This window comes from Empidonax traillii, unplaced genomic scaffold, assembly GCF_003031625.1.
Source record: "Empidonax traillii isolate 1590-97213 ecotype Southwest subspecies unplaced genomic scaffold, ASM303162v1 scaffold29:size1973556, whole genome shotgun sequence".
Lineage (NCBI taxonomy): Eukaryota > Metazoa > Chordata > Aves > Passeriformes > Tyrannidae > Empidonax > Empidonax traillii.
Window position 1 is genome coordinate 931,409 of NW_020955222.1, and position 20,014 is coordinate 951,422.

Below are 20,014 nucleotides of genomic sequence, written 5' to 3' on the forward strand. Positions count from 1 at the left end.
AAAATGTTTTGATTAGTTCTTTCCTTATTTTCTTAGTATTTGATCATGAGTTTTTTAATTTCCTGTATTTTTATTTTTTCTTTTTATTTTTACATTGCCACAGTCACTGCTTGTGAATGAGCAGACACATTCTTATGTGGTCTTTGGTAAAACAATGCTCTGTTGAAGAAAATCAAATTAACAGGATGAAAGAGGCCATTTTGACATGAATTCCTTCTTGTTATCTTGCTTATTGTATCCTCCTATCATCTGGGAAGATCATCAAATATAATTTCATTTCAATATATAATAAACACCCAAATGCTTTAACATGGAGAGAAGTCACTGTATCAGTGGTGGTTTCTGCTGGTTACTCCTCAGATATGCTTAGGTAACTGCCCTTCCAGTCACCTGCTCCTCTCTCCACTTTTCCCTGAGACTCCTTCTGGAAAGGCTTGCTGCAGCTGAGGATGGAGAAATACCTAGATGGAATTGTTGGCAGGCAAACTAGTGATCTTGTCTCTGAAGTGGACAAACTTAATAAATGCTCTTAAGCTTTTTTCTTCTGGCTACTCATTTGCTCATTTGTCCACAAAAGCTTTGAGATAACTGGATTTAAGCTTTTAGACTTAAAAAAAGGTAGCTGAGTAAAAGACTCTAGGTGGGCTAAAAAAATTTTTAAAAAAACCCTTTGCTTTTGCTATTTAGTGAGAGCAAGAATTTTCCCAAGGCTCATTTTTTACAGATAGAAGTTGATTCCTAGATTTTTATGCTTTTTATAAAGGAAACAAGGATGCTTTCAGGATTAGTAAATTCAGTCCTACAGCAAATTTAGGCTGGGCTTTTAGTCACAGATTCATCGAATCATGGACTGGTTTGGGTTAGAAGATATCTTAAAGATCATCTAGTTCTAACCCGCCTTGCCATGGGCAGGGACACCTTCCTTTCACTAGAACAGTTTGCTCAAAGCTCTGTCCAACCTGTCCTTGAACACTTCAGGGATGGAGCACCCACAACTTTTCCATTGCCTTACCATCAGATATCTTTCTATTATCTAATCTAAACCTGCTCTCTTTCAGTTTGAGGCCATTTCCCCTTTCCTGTCACTACATGCCCTTGTGAAAAGTCCCTCTCTGGCTCTCTTGTAGGCTCCATTTAGGTACTGGAAGGCCACAATGAGATCTCCCTGTAGCCTTCTTCAGGCTGAACAGCTCCAGCTGTTCCAGACTGTCCTTGTAGGGATGGTGCTGCAGACCTCTGATCATCTTCATGGCCCTCCTCTTGACCCACCTGAGCAGGTCCATGTTCTTCATATTTTGGGAGTCTGGATGTAGCAGTCCAGCAGGGACCTCACAAGAACAGAGTCCATTAAATATCTTTTCCATATGATTTTACTTTGCAGTATTCATTCCCTTAAGAAGACCACATTCTTGGAGCATGGCTTTTGCCTTTTACAAATTTGACTCAATTTTGGAAATAGGCGTTCTGAACTGAGGATAGCAACTCTAAAACCCACCAGAACTACTCTGCTGGAGATAGACCACTCTCAGACTCTCTGACTCACATTATTCCAAAGGAAGGAAAAAAAAAAGTATAAAACACAAACTATGAATGGAGAAGGTTTAACAGTTTGCATACCTGCTATTTTAGTAACAGACTATCACATTAAGCAATTCAAGACAAATGGAAAAAAATAAAAAGATTGAGCTAGTACCTATATCATAAATTTTTAATTATTTCTTACCCTATAATGTAGAGTAACTTCATCCCCAATCTGCTCTGTTGTGTTAATAGCAGTAGGGATGGTATCATTTGCTCCAATTATAACATGGTGCTCTTTGAAAACGCTGTGGATTAAAAAACACACAAAAAACCCAGTAAGCACAAAAATTTCACAAAAATCTACCAGTTAATAATATAAGCCTTTTCTTTATTTAATGAATTTCAGGACTGATCTTGCAATTAAGAGTGTACTGCTACTTCCACTGAAGTTCAACTGTTTTGTTTTCTGAATATTATCACTTTTTATTATGGACATTTAGAATGTTTTGTTCAAATACAACTACAAAATGAGCAAATATTATTCCCAAAAATAATCTATCAGAATCTGATTTTGCTTTTCTTATTCTAGTTGTGTAGTCCCTTATCCTGGGTATTGCCATGTGAAACAGGCAGCCTCCTATAAAAGACAGAATCAAGCAAAACCGGAATAAACCCAGCATGTTCTAAATCCAACCTTATTCCCTGTGGGACAGCCAAAGGCAGGACTTAAACCATGAAATGCATCCAAAATGAATTTGGCTTAATTATTTACACCTGCACACCATGTCATGTAGTTTACCAGTGGTATTCAGAAAGCTTTTCAGGTATGGAATTTAACTGCATTCTAGCTATTTCTGAAAATAAAATGTACTAAAAGACCTGCAATAAAGTTTAGGTCTGAACTTATAAAAACAAAGTCTAAGAACCTAAAAGTAAGGCTAAGTTTTGAAGATGGAAATCTAATACCACACCACAAAATACTATAGTGAAAAGCCATGGCCATCAGGAAGCTGGAAGTATTTGCTTTAGTATGTACCTGAAACACTTTGAATTAATATGGCAAAGTACAGAAACAAAAGCTGCTGTTGTACTTACAAACTGCAGACCAAATTTAAATAGATAAAACGTAATTACAGCCAGATATAGACAGTAACTGCTCCAATATTTTATGTAACTTCTCCTTTCACTTAAGCCTGTGCTTCCTTTTTATGAGCCTTGAAGCTTAGTAATACTGAGCACAGTTCAATAGCTAAACAACACTATATTCTCTTTGAACACCTCCTATTTGTTGTGCTAGAAATAAAGTACAGAGAAGCATGAATACCTTACAAAGATTAATCCTACTTCATATTTTACTGGAATTGTAACATGTCCTCTGTTGTCACTCAGCGTCTCAGGCGGTTCTTCACTGTCACTAAAACAAAACAGCACATGTCACTCCGATCAGACTGTAGCAGATGCTGCACAACTGCTGGGTGGAAAAGGATCTTAATAGACTGAAATACCTACAGCTCTGGTATGAAAACACACTACTAATTTCCAGTTAATTCCTGTCTCCTAAAAATAAATTCAAAATACTACTTCCAATAACTGGTAAGTCCTGCACCAGTGTCAGCTCATAAAATCATCTTTGTTAAAATTACAATCTGCAGCTGACTGAATGAAAATGGGAAAATTAAGGGTCACACCTGGATTTTGTAGGGACAGCAAACACCGAGGGCAAGCGCATTCCTTTATTTTATCAGAGACAACTCCAGTACACTTACTCTTTGAAGGCCAGAGCTTTTTTTAACTGTGATTCATGCTAAAGTATGCAGTAATTTTGTAGGAGAATAAACCTTTGCTGAAGGTGAAAGTACCAGAAATTATGATTCATTTGTGACTCTCAGGTTGTAGAGGCTAACAGCTATTTATTTAGTCCACTCAATGGACTGAATACATCTGTAAGGGTGCCAGCTCTACAGATGGCTTACCACTTCTGAGTTCAGAGGTCATCTGTCTTTTACTACAAAACACAGAACTGTAGAGCTTTCTAGGGAAAAAAAAATATATCAGAAGGCAAAGACTGCAACTAACCTTGTTGCGTATACATGTATAGTAGCATTTTCCAGGAGATACGATGCGTTGAATTGAAATGATATTTTGAAGGAAATCTGTTTAGATAAATACATTACATATTTTAAAAGTTAACAAAACAAAACAAAACAAAACACACTAACAGGGCCTGATATGATGAAAATTGTACAAATTTTTGCTTCACGTTTCATCACTTTTCTATGAATGAATCCACTATTGTGAATTTGTCCCAACCAAGAAGGAAATATAACAGTTATCACTTATTAAAGAAAAGACTCTTTTCAATTTTCAAAACTGAGAAACCTTGGGGAAAAAAATAGAAAGTTGTCTTAGATATTCCTTTACATTAAAAAAAAAAAAAAAAAAAAAAAAAAAAAAAAAAAAAAAAAAAAAAAAAAAAAAAAAAAAAAAAAAAAAAAAAAAAAAAAAAAAAAAAAAAAAAAAAAAAAAAAAAAGCTGCTTTAAAAAGAAATGCATTAGGGGTACTTATTAGCGAATCAGAGATTAATTGATTTTTTTATGCAAAGTAGAGGGTGAAATTTCTAAATTTAGGACTCTATAGCTACAGGCAAACTAAGAATTGAAGTATGAGAGGAAAATATGAAAAATCCAGTAAAGTGGGCACAGGCGTTGGATAGTATGCTTATTTGGCTGCAAGAAGGTAGCAGATGACTTAGTCTCTACAAGTCCAAGACACAAACTGGAATGCATGTGTGGGGGGCAATGCAGAAGACATATCTCATGATTCTCCCTTTGCATGACAGAGGAACAAAGAAGAAACTGCCAGGAAAAACAGTATTATTTGCATGCAAATTGATTTTCCCCAATTCAGTATCAACTATTTAAGTAGGGCTTTTCAAAGGCTTAGTTTAGCTAAAGCTCCCTTTCTATTCCAACAGGAGATACAGACATCATTGGTGTTGTTCAAGATGGAGTGTGATTTTAAGTATACTACTTGTTGGAAAGGCCTTTCATACCCCACTAAGCAGAGGTGAAGTCTGGATGTCTGACTTTGGCAGATCCAGGTTAGCATTTCCATATACCAACTTACTGTCTCATCAACAGATTTAATTTTATATTCAAAATAAATAAAGTTATAGGCTCCAGGCCTATGTCATATCGGTAGATTGTAACAAACACTCTATACACTTGGACACAGACACTTCTGGCCAGGTGTGTCACTTGCTTTCTGACAGTGTCCAGGATGGCAATACACATCTATTACCTCCTCACATACCACAGCTGACTGCCCATGTACTGAATATCTGATGTTTTCCCATTTGGCTCAGTGCAGTTACTATCCAGGATGGTTTGGGAAACATGCAAGGACAGTCTTTGGGATGTGCACAAAAGAAAAGAAATTCAGAGGTGATAGGGACTGCCTTGGCTTTAGAACAATATGGGGTAAAGAGAATTTGCATGCAGGGGGACTTTTTACCTCTTCTGCAGGTTTTAGAAATGGATATCCCACTTTACAGGTGATGTTGTGATTAGATTCACAGCTATCTTTCTGTATATCCTAAAGGGATAAAGAAAGTGAAAGAAAACTCTTTAAATTTTGACTAAGCATCAAGGACGTGCTGCACATATATATACCACTGCCGCTTTTCATTGTCAAAATATTGTAGGAGTCAAAGACTTATTTGAACTAGAAAAAAAATAGGGAGCCACAAATTCTGCATAATATTTTCCACCTATGGACATCTACATCAATTACTAGCCAGTATTCCTTTGCAGTGATGGTGTTTGGAACACTTTGAATTCCATGCCGACTGCACATCATGCAAATTAGTTAAGGGGTCTAGCACATCAGCATATCTATAATTGCACAGTTTTAACATGCAATTTTTAAAATATGTTCCTAACATGGCAATAAAAGTGACTTTCATACTCCATCAATTATTGCCACAAGGTCAGCAACAGTGCAGTGGATCCCTAACTTCTCTGTGGTAGTTTTAATCTAGGCCTTCCCTGGTTACCAGTTTGTAACCAAGGAAGGGGCAGTGTTCCCAGTATTCCATACGATTTTTACGTAAATCGAGGTATAAATAAGAAAGGAGAAGAGGCCTTCGCTCTCTTCTCTTCTGCCAAAGTTCGGGAACAGTGGGTCCCTGCGTTGGTCTCGCTTATCTAAGGCTGAGGCCTGCAGCATCCACTGACCTGCCACGTGGAGGCTTGGAGAGTGCTGGCAGTGTCTGCCAATCCTGCTTTCTAAGGGACGTGGTGAGATTTGTTTTACTAGTTATTTTACTAGTTCTTGTGTTTGATTGCGCATATCTATTCGGTGTCCCTTTTTGTTTCCTTTTGTCCCTTTTTCCCCTTTCCCTATCCCTTCAGGGGATGTTTGAATTCCCGTTTGCTGTGTACATAGCATCTTAACTATAATATACATAAAATATATTTTTTATATAACTAGCTTGGTTTTCGGGTTCTTCAATTTGCATAGTTTTTTTCCTTTGCCCTGGGAGAAGTAGAAAGGGGGGAAGAGAGGGGCTGCTACTGGGAGGTTGGGCATTTGGCAGGGAGCCAAGTCCGAACCATCACATTCTCCTAATACACAGCATCAGGACTGCTGACTGTTGATTAGGACTTCTCCTAATATTTCCCACCTGAACTGAGGTGAATTTGTAGCCTATCTGCTGACGCAGGCAGAAAAACAGCGACTTCAGAAATGCTGTCTGATATAGGTATGATGCAGGCACAGATTCATTCTGTCCTATGAAGACACTGCTTTTCCTATAGACATGCAAAAGGAGAATTCTAGGGACTCAGGGTTTCTATTACAAATAACAAGGCATTTCTGGCTCTATAGATGTACAGATGATTCATAGTGCTGATGTTCCTCTAAGCGGCAGGCACTTAGTCCAAGTGTCATCGTGAAACTTGTGTCTATAGTTAATGGATGAGGCTAGGCAAGAGCCTACTCAGGTCAAAATAAATACACTGTTTTAGAGGAATAAGCCAGGGCAGCAGCCCTTCAAACCAAATGAGATGATACCAAATTCAGGTTTAATAAAAAAGCTTCCTCAGATCTCTCTAGCAATATAGGTTGTGATAAATCCTATAATGTGAAAAAAATCCTACCTCAATGCCAGCAAAAATAATATTTGGAGAATACTGAACCAAAACTCTGGTATTATAGGCACTGTCTTTTTTGTTCTTCACAGAGAGCTGGATTGTGAACTTATCATTGCGAGACTTTACAATGAATGGAGAAGAGCTGTAAAATAAAGTAAGAATGTTGAACATCTTAACTATTGAATCTGCATTTAACATAAAGAGGAACTTCTTTCAGTTTTTAACATAAAGAGGAACTTCTTTCAGCTGTAAAATAAAGTAGGAATGTTGAACATCTTAATGATTTCATTTGTCTCTAACATAAAGAGGAACTTCTTTCAGTGTCCAGATTATCTTGTTTCCGACTTGGAAAGGATGCCACAGCATTATCTTACTAGACCACAGAATTTATAATTGACGTAGAAACTTTTTATAGATATCAAGTGATACAATAAACCCAGTGTAGTTACCTGTCTCCTGCTATGCTTGCTTTTACATTCAGAACAAGATCTGAAATACATTTATTCTTGGCTCCACAATCTTTTGTGAAAGGAATCTGCAAAAATAGTATGTTTACTCTTAATTTTATTAGAATTCTTGTTAAATACTTGCATTTTAATGCATTATCTAATTTCATATAATGTCATTTGTTTGATAATCAAAAAAGTCTTCCCTAATATTAATTAAACATGCCAACATCCTGTAAAATGTGGTGAAACAAGCTTTCTAATCATTCCCTTCTAAGAGATTTACCTAGATTCTGAAAAGAGGCATTAGTAGAAGTATGAATTATGCCAAAAACTACCAAAATAAATGGTTAACGTTCCCATGTTCTCTTCTATCTTCAATTAACTATGGACAGCTTTAAAACCCCAGCCGGGTTCGCAAGCACACTGAATCATGCTTTTTATTCCTGAATACTCATTTAGCGGAAACATATCCTAGACAGGCTCAATGAGCCACCCTCTTTAGGCAGTTTGTGGACAACAGCTCCTGTGTGGGCTACAGTTTCTACCTTAAATGCTTTGGTTATTGATACAGAATCTTGCCGACTTACGTATTCAGATATTGAATTTGGCAGGTTGCTATCAAGAACAGGTCCACTCTCTGGATCAGAAAAATTGAACTCCAGCAAAACCTTTACAGAATCTTGAAAGTCAGGCTTATCCTAGAACATAAAGAAAATAAAACTGCTGTTATGGACATTCATTTTAGTATCTAAGGAGGTTAAGAAAAACCCCCAAACAACACTGAGCTAAAATATCTCATCTTCCTTGACAGAGAAGGATCTAAGTGCTTGCTATTGATAAACATCTAAAGTGCCAATCCTTATAAACATCTGCTAATGTTTCTGTGTATCTCATCATAAAAAAAGTCACATAGCCTGAGCATGTCCAACACAGTTTTGTTTAAGAATATCTCAAATCTGTCAACTCATAGACTTTCCTCTTTAATGTGCTCACAGGATCTGTAAGATAAGCAGCAGCAGCATTATCTTCTGTGAAGTCAAACTTAGGCCTGGTGTTGGGAGAAGAAAATTCTAGGCATCATTTATCATTAGTCTTGAATTATTATACAACTGTGAAGCCATTTTAAATGTGGGTAGCTTATAATATGCAGTTCTATTCACTCTGCAACTTAGGTACAATCTGGGCAATTTGATACTCGCAGTTGCTAACTACATTTCTGTTTTGCAGTGAATAAATATTCTCTATCTCCAAACCTAATTTGCAAGCTTTTTTACTATGTTTTAGTAGGAGGAAATGCACCAATATGCCAACTCAAATTCTAGCTCGCATGCACCTGCTGAGTTTTGAGTGCATCTAAACTACTAACCGCAATAACTGCTTGGTTCCACCAAGTGTGGTATGTTCTTTCTTAAGACAGACACAAATAGAGCAATAGGTGAAGAGACTGTACATATAAGTAAATAGTTTATACATGTATAAATAAGTAAATCTAAGTATTAAACAAATTTTATAACATTTCTTAAGATTAATTCTGAACACTGATTTTGTTGTCCAATTTACAATTAATGGAATGCATATTTGGGTTATGTTGTCAACATGAGAAAAATACTTTAAATGATTTACTTGCCAACATGTAGAAGTTATGTTTAGTACATTCTGACCCTTTGATAGTTATATTTTTTTGCATTTTCCTCTCATGGCTTTCTGTGAACAAGCTTCGAGATATTTGTCTTTGTGAGTCAAGAGTAATCCAATACTGCATACCTGCAAAGGAAGTTGAGATCAATATTATGAACCACTTTGCCTCTACACATTCTTTTTTCTCAAAATATCTTAGGTGCACTTTAAATAGGGAATTTAGAAAAGTTCCATTCCATTTTTTAATTAATAAATGCATTCAAGCATAACAGTTTTATAATTTAAATATTCCATAGCTTAGTGCTTATCTACTTACTGGATTCAAATGTATCTTCTTTTGACTTTAGTCTAGTCTTAAAACAAATTGTGGCATTTATGCATATTGTTTTTCTTTTGTTTATCTGACAGTTTTGTTGTTGGATATTGATGCTTTTAGGTGTGAATTGCATGGAAACATTTACTTCAGCCACATCACGAGACCTTAAAAAAAACATAAAGAAAGTCCTTGGAAATAATAGCAGCAACTTTTTTACACTTAAGAATCAAATCACAAAGTGTGCAAATTCAATCTTCAGCATTCAAATACAGAATCATAGAATTGTTTAAATTTATAAGACATTTAAGATCGAGTTCAACTGTCTAAAGACTTAGAGCTAAAAAGAAAAAAAACCCTTAACGTTCTTTAGAAAATAACAGAATTGCAAAATCCACAATTGAAGTGGGATTCCTGTGGCACATGGTGGTGGTATCATGCTACAGTTCAGTTGCAGGCACAGCACTGGCCATGTTATGTCAGTTAAAGGGACATGTATTATTTCATGTCTTCTGTCCTGGCTGTGTGATGCTATGAAGGCAACTGGTTGCAATACACTTCTCTGGCACATTTTCAGTCTGCATTTGCCTTTCTCCATTTATGCAGACTATTACACACCTGTGAACTGCCATTACAGAGAAAACTCATCATACAGAAAACAAAAAAGTGAGGAACACAAAGAGAAGGGAAAGCAATATCCTCAGCAGCCAAAAACCCTTAAAGCTGTAGAGCACTTTTAAAAGCTCAACTTTTAAAATCAGTCATGAGAGAAAGCCCCTGAAGAACTGGGGACAAGAGCAACATCAGTCTAGAGAAATGGGTCCAGAGAAGTAATTAATTATATATTCTATACATAGTATCAGTGAAAAAGAAATTACAGAGGTAACAGTCACAGAGTTTCTCCACATTGTTGTACTTGTTTCAGAACAGATACCAGATGAAATATTTCAAAAAGCACTTAAGCGGCTCTATAGAGCCAGTCCCATTTTAAGAGACTGAAAGCCTAGACTCATCATCAAGAGCATCCACAGATGAACATAATATTATACAGAAACTGGAGGGCAGTTTGCCATCTCTTAGGTTCTGAGTAGATAAACAGGCTGAGATTCACCTCCAATTTGTTTCACTTTAACTCTCCTTCATCCCTGCAATGCATTCCTGTCTCGTCCTTTGCTCTGATTCAGTTCCTTTTGTGAGGCCATGAGATGCAGTATCTCAGTGTACTAAACTGCAAAAAAATTATCTGGCAAAATCACCTTCTTCGGATTTGTGATCTAAATAATGCAGTGAAAGGGCATGGTACTGTGTTCACACATGGAGCTTTCAGAAAGAAACTACCAGGTGAAGGTGAGGAGCTGGGAGCTTGAGAATGCTAGCAAGCCTTGACAAACTTGATCACTTAGCAGGTGAGTAAGGTGAAACAGCAGGACAGGAAAGGCAAGAATTAGCAATGGGTTAGCAATTTCCATACCAGGGACAGAAATAGTTTTAGTTGTGCTTTAGAAATGAGGGATTTCATGTCATATAATTTATTTCTCTTATCTCTCAAAAATTATGTTGCTCACTATGACATCTGAATCATACTCTTATATAAAGAAAATGAATTCAATATTAACCAGGAAATTTAGTTAAATTTTTCGGATTTTCTGTAGGAAGTCAAACAGGCGTTTTCATATCAGAAAATATAATCAATTTTCTTAGTGATCCCTTTACATTTGAGCCTGTTCTTCATACTGTTAATAAGATAATATTCAATATACTTTGTAAAAAAGAAAAATTAGGGCTTGTTCCTATTTTACATAGTGCCGTAGGTTGAATCCGTTTCTATTTTGAAGATAGTCTAGGAGGACAAGTTCTTCATACTAGGCTAACAAGGTTTCTATAACATTCCTGTGTTTATAATTGTATACATTGTTTTAACCTCGTTCCTCTAGAGAGACATGAAAAGATGAAGATTCACAGTCAGTGTCAAAGCATGAGATGAAACCAGTATCCTCACAGAGTCCAAACAGTCCACATGAGAGTTACATTGGTACCACAAGCAAAAGTTTCTGTCCTGACAGCTGCTGTGAGTCTCCTTACCAGAAGAGGGCGGCCCCACCAAGGCCTCCGATGGTAACATCAATCAGCCCGTCGTCGTTTAAATCCATTTCTCCGTGCACAGACTGGCCAAAAAATTTCACTTTTTCCCCATCGCCACCTGATGCAATACGCTGTGAAATGCGTAAAAAGGTTAATGCAGTGCATATTGGAGGGTTTTGTAAGAGGAGTCAAGATGCATTTGATGGAGGTGAGATGGGGTTTAGACTCTTCTAAGTACATTAAATTTTCATTACAATACTCCTACAACAGTGACCGTCGTAATGAACACATTATAAATTTTCAGATTGCAAAACATCTACTTTTCCAGCTGTACACATCATGTTAGAATGCTTCTAATAAAAACATGTAAATGTATTTTCTAACAACATTAAGATCCAGATTTAATTAAATCAGTATGAGTTCTAAAGTATAGAGCAATTTAAAAAAAAAGAAGCTGTTACAACTGGTCAAGTCACAGTTTGATACTACATTGGGAAGACAGGGTTATATATACCTCATATACATTAGAGAGGCTGGCAATCTCCAAAGTTTTATTTCATACCTGTGAATATTTTTTACTGATTGCTTTGCCGTGGCCATGATAAATATAAACAGCTCCCCGATGGTCATCCTCTAAAGGAGAACCTATTACAATGTCATTATATCCGTCAAGATTGAGATCCTTCACTGCAGCAATTGCAGTCCCGAAGCGGGCACCACAGGGCTCGTTCTTAAGAACCTTGCAGGTGTCCTGTTTTAATGGTGAACAGCATGTCTGCTTTACAGGCTCGAGACTCATCTGATATTCAAAGTTTGTCTGTGAAAGAACAGATTTGCAGTTTGTGAATTTCCATTATTGTTTTAGCAATGCAGACTTTTAAGAGCTCCTGTTCAGAAGACAAACAGGTGAATTAAACAAAACAATTACATTCTATTCCTAGTGATTGATTGCACTGTAGAAACTGTGATTCTATAACTGTCATTCAAATGTTCGTTCTGAGCAGCTTGACGTTCTTGCTTCCCCTCTTTATACATCTAGATGCTTCTGCATACTTCTTCAAGTTAGAGGTAAGCATAGTATCGTACCAACATTTGGATGTCATTGTAAGTAAACCACTTCATTCTTTAGATAGTGTAAAGAGTTTTTCTAGAGGCATTCTCTCAATCTAAGAAGTTAGCCAAGTTTCTGATGAAACACAGATGGCAATACTGTTGTTCCAGAATAAAAGTTAACATTTCTTCTACTTAGGCTGAATTTTGCCCTCAGTAGATACGTTCACCATGGCCTAACATACATGGTCTAATTCAGAGTGCACCCTAGACCAAAACCACACAGACATTATGGTATTTAACCAATCTTTCCAAGAGATTAGCCCCATGGGTTCCATGTTAGAGATTAGCAGCAGCAAGCAGTTGCTGTATTTCCCTTCTTTGGATAAAATAAAAGAAAGCACAGGAAAGACAACTTTCAAACCATAAATTACTGGAGGACATGGAATTCTTGTTTTCTCACCAACCCTGTTCACCAGCAATCTGTTGTTAGTGGCATGAATGTAGAAACTGGAAGAATTACTTGTCAAATATATCCAGTCTCTCCAGATCCCTTTCTTGAAATAGTATTTTAGGAGACCATCATTGCTAAGACATATTTTGATAATTGTTATAACAATATACAATGGTACTGGACTAAAAGAAGAAAAAAAAAGAAGAAAAAGTATGCGTAGACAGTGGAAGGAGAAACTTATCAAATTAAGAAGCTGAGGTGTAGCTGCTATAATCATCAGTCTAGCTGGACATGTTTAAAATCTGTAGAATGTATGGGGTTTAGCTCTAGGTTGCTAAGCAAGTCACAAAGATACTGGAGATCCCACTTTTAGGATGGATGAGCCTTACTGTTTCCTAATCTATGAAAGCAAAAAGAAATATGACAGAAAATTAATCCTATATATTTGCATCGATGCCATATTGCAGCTTGTCGGATATATGCTTATCTCATAATACACTCTGTTAGAAAGAGTTTGAGAATAAAGTTTTAAAATTAGTTGCATTATAAGCTTCACTGTCAAAATTGTGTTTCTCTATTTTCAACAGGTCATCTTCCCCAGTTCAAATTATCATCTTTCTGTAAAAAGGATATGAAGACAGTAAAGAGCATGCTTTATTCCTGGTCAATAAACATGGTTCTTACCTTGTTCAGACTATAAACATATACCTTCCCTTGTTCCTCTTTCTCAGTTCCCATATACATAGGAGCTCCAACAAGAAGAAGGTCTGTAAATGAGTCCCTATCAATGTCGACTGTGGTAATAACACCCCCAAAGTATGACCCAATCTGTAGAAAAACATACATCAGAGACAGCAAAGTAACACAACATTTCTTTCTCAGAGATCTATTATGGCTTGTTTACAACAATGCCAAATATTAACCATTAGGCAGAAATGTTCTTTGCTATGTAGAAGATTTTCTTGATTGGTTTGCCTTTGAAGCCTGTGTTCAGTTTTAGTGTTTTCTGTCTGATATTTTTATTTAAGAGACGTCCATTCAACTTGTAACCCTTTTGAGTCTGAAACTTGCTTTGGGGAGTAGGATCCCTTAGGACAGCATTTGAATGAAAGTATCTTAGGGAAGCTAATTTTCTCTCCAAAAAAGAAGCAAAAAGGCTGTGGCAGAAGGTCTGAGACAACTCAGTGCAAACAGCATTCAAAATTGTCAAGTTGCCAGTAAATGCAGAGGCAAAAATCTACACAAAGAGCTAGATACGTTCATAGGCTCAGTACAAGCTGTAAGATTTATCTGATTACATTCACTTCACAGCCAAGCTAGACACCCTGCATTTCCTTTACACTTAATATGAGAAGCAGTATCCTCTAGAGCAAGATACATCCCATCTCACAGAGATGCTTCAAGTAGTCTAGATCCATCAAACCTTAAAAATCACAGAATCACAGAAAAGGTCGATTTGGAAGGAATGACAATGGGTCATCTAGTCCAACCTTCCTGCTCAAGCAGGGCCATCCCAGAGCACAGTTCTTGAATATCTCCACTGAGGGAGACTCCACACCCTCTCTGGGCAAACTGTTCCAGTGCATGGTCACTTGCACAGTAAAGAAGTTCTTCCTCGTGTTCAGATGGAACTCTCTGTGCATCAATTTCTGCCCATTGCTTCTTGTCCTACTGCTTGGTACCACCCTTCAGATACTTATAGACATTGATGAGGTCCCCTCTCAGTCATCTCTTCTTGAGTCTGAACAGGTCCAGTTTCCTAATACCTGTTTTAGTTCATTAACTCTAAAATGACTGATTGATTAGCTGAGTTGCAGACATCTGCTATAGGTGAAAATTGGGTAATTTGAATGCTTCTAAAAGAAGCTAGTACTTCAGCCTGGGGACACCTGAGTAGGCAGGTCTTTCAATACTCATAAGCATAATATTTTCTTAATAGAAACTGCATCTTTAATTATGCAGTTGCATGTTGTTTCTTCTCCCTGCAGCAACAGCTCTCATTGAGCTCATACTCAATATAACAAGCCACTGTTCAATATTTCATGCCATTCCAGCTGATGCTCTTGCACAGAACCCTGCTTTTCACAACTTGTTTCCTGCCAGTAACATGCCCTTCTACTCATCAGAGAGAGAAAATTGCATGTACAGACATGGCAACAAGCACTTTGACACTGGTGAGGGTTTAACCCTCAAAGAGAAAATTACCAAGAATCTCTGAGTCCTGTAGAGTCCACTTTCCATTGCTAATTATACCAGAGGATCTGTCCAATTTTTTCTTCTGATCTTGCTTAGAAATCCCAGTTCATGAGCTCTTCTAATGAGGAGTTCTTGTTTGAAATGCTTATTTTTATTTCTCCTGCCATATTCCTCTTGTATGTTAATCACAAATGCATACTTACTTGTTCTCCATTTAATCTCTGAATTACTTGCACCTCTTTTCCTTTCATCTTATAAATGATAACTTGGCCAGTGTGATTGTATCGTGGCTGTCCTGCTATGTACAATACGCCTCCAGGTGTCAGTGCTGAATTCACAGTATAACCTAGGAGGCAGAAAGAAGTCAAGATGCTGTACACACAGAATGCATCAGAAATACATGCTGTGATTCAGAGCATTTTCAAGGCTTATTCTACAACTAGATCTTTAGCCCTATTACTTATGCTGGAGAAAAATAGCAGAGTTAATTAAAAGGGCTCAATGTGCATTTACTTAGTCTCAGAATCATGAGCACCACTGTGTTACTAAACCTATTCACAGGCTGGTGAGCCATGTTCACGTGGCCATTCTCACACAGTGTAACAATATGATGGTAGTGATTAAAATCAATAGCTAGTTGAAAAGCTACTTTTTAAAGAACAGTTGTTATCAGCTCACTGTTAGAGTGTTAGAGTGTTACAAACCTGATTCTGGTGGCATTTTGAACCTAGCTTTGTTTAATATTAACAACAATTTAATAACTTTGGTGAAAGAAGACTTAAAAATTTGCAATGTTATGGAGGATAAGATCTAAATTAAAAATTACCAAATCTGAGTTATAAAAAGGCATTTTGCAAAGAGGACAGTGTACTTAGGGAAAAAAAAAACATTAAACTATTCCAGTGTTGATTCTTTATCAGTGAAAGCGTGGCTTAAATGATGTAACAGAGCAAATAGAACAATTAGGTGTAGAAAGCGAGACCTAGAAGACAGAGCAAGGCCACTGAAGCTTTTTGGTAGAAAAGGATGAGAGGATAATAGTAGCCTGCCAATATGCAAAACATTATTATAAAAAAATATGTTGGTCTTTTTGGTCTTGTCCACTGAGTGACAGAAAGCAGATTAATTTTTAGCAAATATTTAGACTGAGTATTGTATAAGACTTTTTAACTGTCGAGGCATAGAAAAACTTCATAAGAGTACTAGAGGAATCTGTGAAGTCATCTCTGAACAGATTAAATTTTTAGAAAGTCTAGATACACTTAAGTCTATGTTTGGACTAGTTTTCTGATTGTAGAAATTTATTTTTTCAAAAGAACAAGAAAATCATACAGTAGACTCATTCCCAGGCTCCTAGAATATAAGATAATATTCTATAAGATACTTCTTTTCAATGAGCTTTGAGGGAGGTCTTGTAGCATTTTTTGAAAAGTGTTGTAAGATGAGGTATTTCTCTTACCTAAATAGGCTGCAAGTGGTTCATTTCTCTCTGAAGTCCTGTCACGAAAGGTGTCATTAGTTGGCATGGAAATACCACTGTCCTTCACCATGAGCACTGTGCCATTCCAGTCATATGCTCCAACTGCTCCAAGCATGATCCAATCCTTAAGCAGAGAAAAACAAAAAGCCTATTGTCTATGTGAATCATCTTTTGACATTCATGATTCAGGATGCTCACATTTGAGTAATGCCTCCTGTATACTTACATATTTAGCCTTGCTTTTCCTATTATAGTATGGCCCCTAAAATCATAGAATCGTAGAAAAGGCTTGGGTTGGAAATGACCTAAAGATCATTTAGTTTCAACTCCACTTGCCATGGGCAGGGATGCCACTTACTAGATCAGGTTGTTCAGGGCCCCATTCAACCTGGTCTTGAACACTTCCAGGGACAAGCTTTCAGAGCTTCTCTGGGCAACCTGTTCCAGTGCCTTACTTCCCTCTATTTAAAGAATTTCTTCCTAACATCTAAACCTCTCCTCTTTTAGTTTTAAACCATTCCCTCTTGTCCTATCACTATCTGCCTGTCTGAAAAATCACTCTCCATCTTTTTTATAAGCCCCTTTTAAGTACTGGAAGGCTGCTGTAAGTTCTCTCTGGAGCCTTCTCTTCTCCAATCTAATAACCCCATCTCTCTCAGCCTGTCTTCATGGTAGAAGTGCTCCAGCCATCTGGTCACCTTTATGGCCCTGCTCTAGAACTGTCTTTCAATTTAAAACACTGTTCCTTGTCCTGGTAAAAAGTCTTTCTCCATCTTTCTCAATATATTTTTAGGCCATTATTCTGATAGAAAGTGCTATGGGACCATTAGACTTAGAGTTCATATGAAGTATATACTTACTTTCTTGAACTTTCATTGATCATAACTGTTCTTTACATATTAAAAAAAAAAAAAAACATAACTGGATTAGAGGACACTCCAAAACTTCCAACAGCAAACAGGACTATACAAGGAATTCTGAAACACTTACTCCAAATTCACAGAATCATCAGCAAATATCTACTTTATAAAATAACTTTTATTTTAAAACAGTTTGTTTACCTGAGAATAATGAGCACTAAAACCAGCTTGAGACATTTCCATTTCAAATGAGGAGGCCTGCTGGTCTGTTGTGGCTATTAAACAGAAAAAATTGAGTTTCAAAAATAAATTAGTTTCAGTCTGAAAAAGCAATTGAAGAGTGTAATGAAAATGCTTATATGATAGTAAAGGATGGCATAACCTAACTAAACTATTGGGTTAATATAGTGTGCCTTAAATTTCTATAATAACAGAAATAGACAGAATGTATAACAGAAATAAAGAGCTATGTTAAATGCTACCATTAAGTATGAGAGTTTCCATTTACGGATCATGTCTCAGAACTCGTCCAACAAAGTTTCTGGGCTAAAACTGACCAAATTTGAACTCAGGCTGATGGTAAGTATGTTTGGAATGTTTGATTAATATGGTTAAGCCATTTTCCACTTGAGCTAAGTGAACAATAAAACACCAGCCATGTAACCCTGGCCTTGTATTTAAGCAACTAAAAATTTGTATGCAGCTGGAGGAACTTTAAATGAAAAACACTTGATGTTTGTATGAACCTCTGCAAAAACAACACAGGAAAATCTCTGCTGTCCAAGATTCATAAGCCTTAGCAAAGGGCTTGGGAATGATAATTCTGCCCAGAAAATTGCATGAAGAAGTTACTGATTCTCATAAGTGACTTTATATAAAAAAGGTATCAGGTGATTTTGTAGTAGTTCAGGTATCTTGTCAGGTAGTCATATGCTAGTTATTAAACTCTGATGGGCTGCTTTGCTCCCAGATAAACTTGAAATATCGTCAGGGAAGAAGAAGTTCTGCCTTTTCCTCTACTTAAAAGGAAGATATGTAGCCCTTAGCAGTCAAAGACTATTTTGCCACTTTAAGTGACCAAGTAAGGGAACTATATTTTGCATATTGATTCTTCCTTGAAGAAGCTATGAAATCTGCTCTGATGCTGGTCCAGGAACAGTTCACAGTTTGCTACCAGCTGAGTGCCGAAGTGAACCCTCAACTGTGTAATGAAACTGAGCCATAGCAAGCCATGGTTGCATGAATTTCAGGCATCTGGACTATTAAATAATACTGAACTTTTGATACTCAGCAACTAAACCACAGAGGTTGCTCCCTGGGACATGATGTCTTTGCTAATTGTGGGGATTTACAGCCAGTCCTAGGAAGGAAACATGAATTCAAACACAAAGTGTTTGACACAAACACAGATCATCATGTTTCACAAGATGTAGCTGCTTTGCTAAGTCTGAAAAAATAATTTTTAGGCATAAAACTCTTAAGTTGCACATCTGCTGTTAAAAAGTATTTTCATTAAGTAAAGGATGCTCTCTAATGAGCTGAGAAAGACAAGACTCTCACAGCTTGAGACAGAGGACAATGCCAGTACTGTTGGTGTGTCCAGCTCTGAATGCTGCTTAGACAATGGTCCACAGTCTAACTTTCCATTCAGTTTCAAACTCCCAAGCATCTTACAAAGTATATTTTGTGAAAAAACATTTGTGCCTGCCTATGGGTTAGATAAAACATAAAATTGCCATAAGAGACAGAGGCATATGAAAAAGATTATGTGTAAAAATCTACTGGCTGTCAAAGATGGGTTTTTGTTGGATTTGATTTTTCAACTCTCAATTTTCATTTGAATTTTTTTAAAGAGAAAAACCAAAAAGGAAAGAAGAAATCTAAGAAAAAAATCAAATATACTACTATACTAACAAGAGGCAATTTAGACTGTGAATTTAAACCAATTCAGATACTGATTTTTCAACAATCAAGCTTCCTGTGATGCATGGAAGCTACAATGTATGGAGTCAATTAATCTTCTCCAATTACACACATTCAGTACACTGGATTCTCACCAGAAAGCTGCATGGGACACAATTAATATGCTTTTCTCCACTACCAGAAAAATACATGCCTGGACACGGTTGTGAATCTAGAATAGCAACTGAAAGGCTTTGGGAGAAGACAAGAAACTATGCCTGTAGGATCAATAGAAATTGATTTAAACAGCATCATCTAGCTTCAGCCCATTGGAGCAGCTCAACCTTGCTGTGTTTTGACAAAAAGCTAAAATACCATTTTGAGTTTCTATTCTGATTCACTTGCACTCAGATTACATGATTTCTGGGACTATTGCGGAGGAGGCAACATTTCTTGTCTCATACTGAGGGTGTCTTATTGTAGAAACCTTTGAGCATCTCTGAGTTCCTACAGAAAATCTGGAAGTCAAAAAGCATTTTGGCAGTGATGGAATTAACTAGCTTGTCTCTTACGGTATGGATGAAAATAATATTCCACATTTGTTGTTTCAATATATATTTTTTGTAATACAGTCAAGTCGATATAAAATAAAAATTGTAAATAAGGCAAATATATCCAGCAATATATCAAATATATAAATATTCTAACACTTTATAAGTCTATAAAAAGTAGCAATATCTTAGAAATACATATTTCCTACTGCATCACTTGCAGAAAATTGAAACTGAATTCAAGGAGTACTGCAGAACTTGTTGATAGTTAAAAGTACTACAATATGCTCTATGTACCAAAACACTTAAGTACATGATGATGAAGATTAGTGATCCCAAGAGCCGACAATCATATAAACACATA

General features: G+C 36.6%; 1 protein-coding gene across 4 annotated transcripts in view; it reads right to left on the bottom strand.

The window, feature by feature from the left end:
• Nucleotides 1–20,014, bottom strand: part of ITGA1 (integrin subunit alpha 1) — a 71,226-nt gene that overhangs the window by 7,533 nt on the left and 43,679 nt on the right. For 3 of the 4 annotated variants that reach the window (XR_003574209.1, XM_027910492.1, XM_027910509.1), the window contains exons 10-24: nucleotides 17,399–17,472; nucleotides 16,317–16,461; nucleotides 15,061–15,203; nucleotides 13,346–13,489; nucleotides 11,720–11,974; nucleotides 11,158–11,288; nucleotides 9,079–9,242; nucleotides 8,752–8,888; nucleotides 7,712–7,822; nucleotides 7,125–7,210; nucleotides 6,682–6,817; nucleotides 5,036–5,116; nucleotides 3,598–3,674; nucleotides 2,846–2,935; nucleotides 1,724–1,826 (exon numbers count right to left, since the gene is read on the bottom strand). Coding sequence is in view for 3 of the 4 variants with exons in the window: in XM_027910492.1 (XP_027766293.1) it covers nucleotides 1,724–1,826; nucleotides 2,846–2,935; nucleotides 3,598–3,674; nucleotides 5,036–5,116; nucleotides 6,682–6,817; nucleotides 7,125–7,210; nucleotides 7,712–7,822; nucleotides 8,752–8,888; nucleotides 9,079–9,242; nucleotides 11,158–11,288; nucleotides 11,720–11,974; nucleotides 13,346–13,489; nucleotides 15,061–15,203; nucleotides 16,317–16,461; nucleotides 17,399–17,472 (1,877 nt within the window). In the remaining variant the exon portion in view is untranslated. Of the gene's footprint in view, nucleotides 1–1,723; nucleotides 1,827–2,845; nucleotides 2,936–3,597; nucleotides 3,675–5,035; nucleotides 5,117–6,681; nucleotides 6,818–7,124; nucleotides 7,211–7,711; nucleotides 7,823–8,751; nucleotides 8,889–9,078; nucleotides 9,243–11,157; nucleotides 11,296–11,719; nucleotides 11,975–13,345; nucleotides 13,490–15,060; nucleotides 15,204–16,316; nucleotides 16,462–17,398; nucleotides 17,473–20,014 lie in introns of all 4 variants that reach the window. The other variant, XM_027910500.1, reaches the window with a different exon arrangement.